Source organism: Solanum tuberosum, unplaced genomic scaffold (genome assembly GCF_000226075.1).
Source record: "Solanum tuberosum cultivar DM 1-3 516 R44 unplaced genomic scaffold, SolTub_3.0 scf00016, whole genome shotgun sequence".
NCBI lineage: Eukaryota > Viridiplantae > Streptophyta > Magnoliopsida > Solanales > Solanaceae > Solanum > Solanum tuberosum.
Genome location: NW_006238942.1, coordinates 1674241 through 1677948, shown reverse-complemented (window position 1 = coordinate 1677948; position 3708 = coordinate 1674241). Strand labels below are relative to the sequence as shown.

Here is a 3708-nt window from a genome sequence, read left to right as displayed (position 1 = left end):
ACCCCCCCCCCCCCCCCTCTTCAGCATGTGACCATCTTGTGGGCAATTTTTCCACTTTGCAACCCAAAATATCAGCTAGTCTCTGGATTTTTGTCACATCCCTGATAGGATATAAAGTGCTCTTTCCCCAATTAACTTTCAAACCTACAAAAGCTTCAAAAAACAATAAAATTAGTTTGATGAATCTAATATCACCATGTCATCTGCATCAAGTAGATGGCAGATCACTTAATATCACCATTGTTTCCACTAATCTGAAAACCTATGATCCATCTGTTCTGAGTACCAATCCTTTTCAAACTATCAAATCCATCCATTACCAGGATAAACAAAAAGGTTGATTTAGGATTACCCAATCTGATTCCCTACCTAAAGAGAAAAAGCCCACAGGTTCTCCATTTACAAGAATGGAGAATCTCACCATGCTTATGCAAAATTTTATCCATCCCAAGTCCCACCCATCTTTCTCCTAAACTCATTTGTCTCAAGGTGTTCAGTAGGAAACCCCAATTTACATGATCATATGCCTTTTCAATGTCCAACTTGCACATTACCCAAGAGATGTTCCCTTTCAACCTGGAGTCGACACATTCACTTGCAATGAGAGCAGCATCCATTATTTGTCTTTCTTTAATAAAGGTCATTTGGTTTTTGTTGACAAGCTTATCAATCACCCTTTTCAACCTTTCTGTCAGTGATTTTGTTATCACCTTATAAACTCCAGTCTTGTTGGCTTGAAGTCTTTTAGTTCTGCATCATCGGCTTTCTAGGGAATGGGTGCTACAAAAATAGCATTAAAGCTCTTCTCAGTCTTCTGTCTAGCATAGAATTCATGTATAGCCTTTATAATATCCTCTTTCAAGATCTCCCAAAAAGACAATTAAAAGGTCATGGGGATAGTATTTTTATCCCACCGCTTCAGCCACTGGATTCTTGGATCTTTGCCTCCACCTTATTTCTTCATTGCAGTGAGCAATTTTCTATTTGTTTATGTTTTGAGTCCTAGGAAATGTGTAGCTTCTTCAAATTGCAAATGAAGAAATATGTTTGGTGTTTAATCCTTCTAAGTGCTGGTGACCTTCCAATATCTTTTTTGATCTCTACTTCCTTCTTTTCGTACTTATTGTTCGCACTATCAAATATGATAACTCTCAATTTATCAGCTTGAAATCTCATAAAACATAAAAATAGCCAGTTCCGGAAGAAGCAAATTTTGTCACTGCTGTTCCCATATTTTAAGGCCTAAGGCCTGCAATTTCACCCAGCCATTTGTTCAAATGTCTTCTGACACTCAAAATTTGCACATCCTGTAATCCTTAAAATCTCCACCTTTTTTGCCCAAGTGCTGGTGATTTTTTTTTCTTCTGCTGAGCAGGGTAGGGGAAAATCTTGAGCTACCTGTCGTTAGAAATTCCGTAATAACTGTTGAAAGAAGGAGAAGGTCATTAAGTCGTACGCTATTTAGGCCTAAATCTTGATAGGTCCAACATACTTAACCTAGTTAACAGCTCACCCGCCACACCACCCCACACTATACTGTGCCAGCTGGCTGTAATTGAATTTACTGTTTGAGATTATGGTATAGATGGAAAAATGGCAAAAAAGAAAGTATTCACCTTACAACTACAATGACTTAGGTAAATCTATGGATTGATTCCTCTTCTCTTTTTTTTATTTGTTGTGATGAAGTGAGCTTATATCAGATGTTTACTAGAGGAACTCCAGAGTGGCAGTAGCAGGAGTGAAGAAGCTGTGGTTGTGGCACCCAACTTTGTCCCATTTATGTTGGCTGAAGTGGTTTGAGCTTGTCACTAAGTGGTGTCTAGGTGTGAGTTCTCTGGCTTGAGTTGTAAGAAAAACATGGGTCACTTGTTAGCATGAGAATAACATTTGGCTTTCTGGACTAAAATACTAAGTTAATTGATCTGTGAATATTCCATGACAAATTAAGAAGTTGATATATATTTTTTGATAGAGAGAAGAAAGTTGGGATATTATTTGGCTGAAGACAAATCAATTGTTGATTCATTTTGGTGGTTCTCGTTATAGAAGTGTTTGTTTTAGATTCTAATGGCAATTTCAGACTTTTAGTGGCTAAATTAGTTCTTGTGGGTCATGTTATATGCTTGCTGATTCGGCTATAAGGAAGTCGACATTTGACCCTCTTAAATTTTAATAATGGAATTTCACTGACCAAAGATGAGATATAAAGGGAAGCTTAATCTGATGCAAGGATAACAGTTGAGAATAGGTTTCACACGATACATAGATCGTAGCAATCCATAGAGCTTGGGATTATTCATCCAACTAGGTAATTGAAATGGATTTCTGTCCTTGTCTAGCGAATATCCAAAATTTTATTTACAATTTATGTTCTTTTGAAACAATTTGGAGGTATGATAATAAGTACATATTAATCCTTCGGGGTGGCCCAGTGGTTTGGGCTTGGGACTTCCATATTGGAGGTCTCAAGTTCGAAACCCCTTGCCATCGAAAGCAAGGGATTTGCCTTTTGGGTCGAGCTCATCACATCGGGCCTTCCTAGTGCGTGTTATATTTCCTGTGTGGTTTGCGAGCTATTGCATAGGAGCGGGGGTTTTACCACCCAAAGGGTAGTGCCTGCGGGTTTCTCTTGTCATCAAATAAAAAAAAAAAAAGTAAATATTAGTGAGATACCTATCAAGAAAACTATGTATAAAGGACATTGCAGTATCAGTCTCCTGTGTTTTTTTACGAGTATGTAAACTGTGCTGCGCATATGTAGGATCCCAGTTTTGGTGACAAGGATATCTTCTGTGAAATTTGATGTTACTGTTCATGTAACCAGGTTGCCTGTGCGCTGGGACAAGACTGTGATAGTTGTGATGAATGAGGTGCGTGTTAGCAGTCCATACCTTCCTGAATCTGTTGCTGGAGGCACTCCTGCTGCTAATGAAAGAGTGCGCAAAGTGGTAAGATACTTGTGTATATTCTGAAATCAAAGAAAAACTAATCCTTTTTTTGTGGTTACTTGAATTCATTCATCCTAGTTTCTTCATTCAGCTTGAATTGGAGAGGAAGAGGTTGCAATCCCGTAATACTGGACAGTGAGGATTCCTTTTTGTTGGGCTGAGGTATTCTTTGGATCGGTGTCCTGCTGAGGAAACAAATACCAAAGGCTTTAGCAAAATGGCCATACAAGTAGCATCCTACTTGAGCAAAGATGTATTGTATCTCTACATCTGTTAGAGATTTTGACTTGGGAAAATTTTAGTGACGGGAGTTGCTCTATCCCTCACCCCCGTCCCCAAAGAAAATACAAGTTTTTTTTTTCATTTGCCTGTAACAGTGAGGTAATTTAATGTGCCATATTAAGATTACAAGATTGTTAACTTAAGGAAATGGTGTCTTCAAGTAGAAACACAGCTTTGGGGGTGAGGATGTGATGAAGTTATTTTTATCTAATCAAAATTTGTTTTCTTTGATTTTCTCTGGTTTTTTTCGTTTCCCCCTTTATTTGGAGGGTAAAACGACGTTGCCTGTTAGAAAGCAACTGAGATCTGATATACTCTACCAAGTGTAAATGTTATGCGTTGTTGCCTGTAAAAAAGATTTACAACAACAGTTCACTCAAAAAGCAGTTCTAGGTAATCCTTATTACAGATATTAATTGATAACCTTAAAAAGGCAATGTTTTACAATGAGAAATACATTGATGGTGTAAGAAAA

General features: G+C 37.8%; 1 protein-coding gene across 1 annotated transcript in view; it reads left to right on the top strand.

The window, feature by feature from the left end:
• LOC102584334 (protein LSM12 homolog) overlaps positions 1-3464 on the top strand; it is a 16832-nt gene extending 13368 nt beyond the window's left edge. Inside the window, exons 4-5 of the mRNA XM_006340047.2 lie at positions 2828-2951; positions 3043-3464. Of these exons, the coding sequence (XP_006340109.1) occupies positions 2828-2951; positions 3043-3090 (172 nt within the window). The 3' untranslated portion in view covers positions 3091-3464. The remainder of the gene's footprint in view (positions 1-2827; positions 2952-3042) is intronic.
• The last annotated feature ends 244 nt before the right edge of the window (positions 3465-3708 follow it).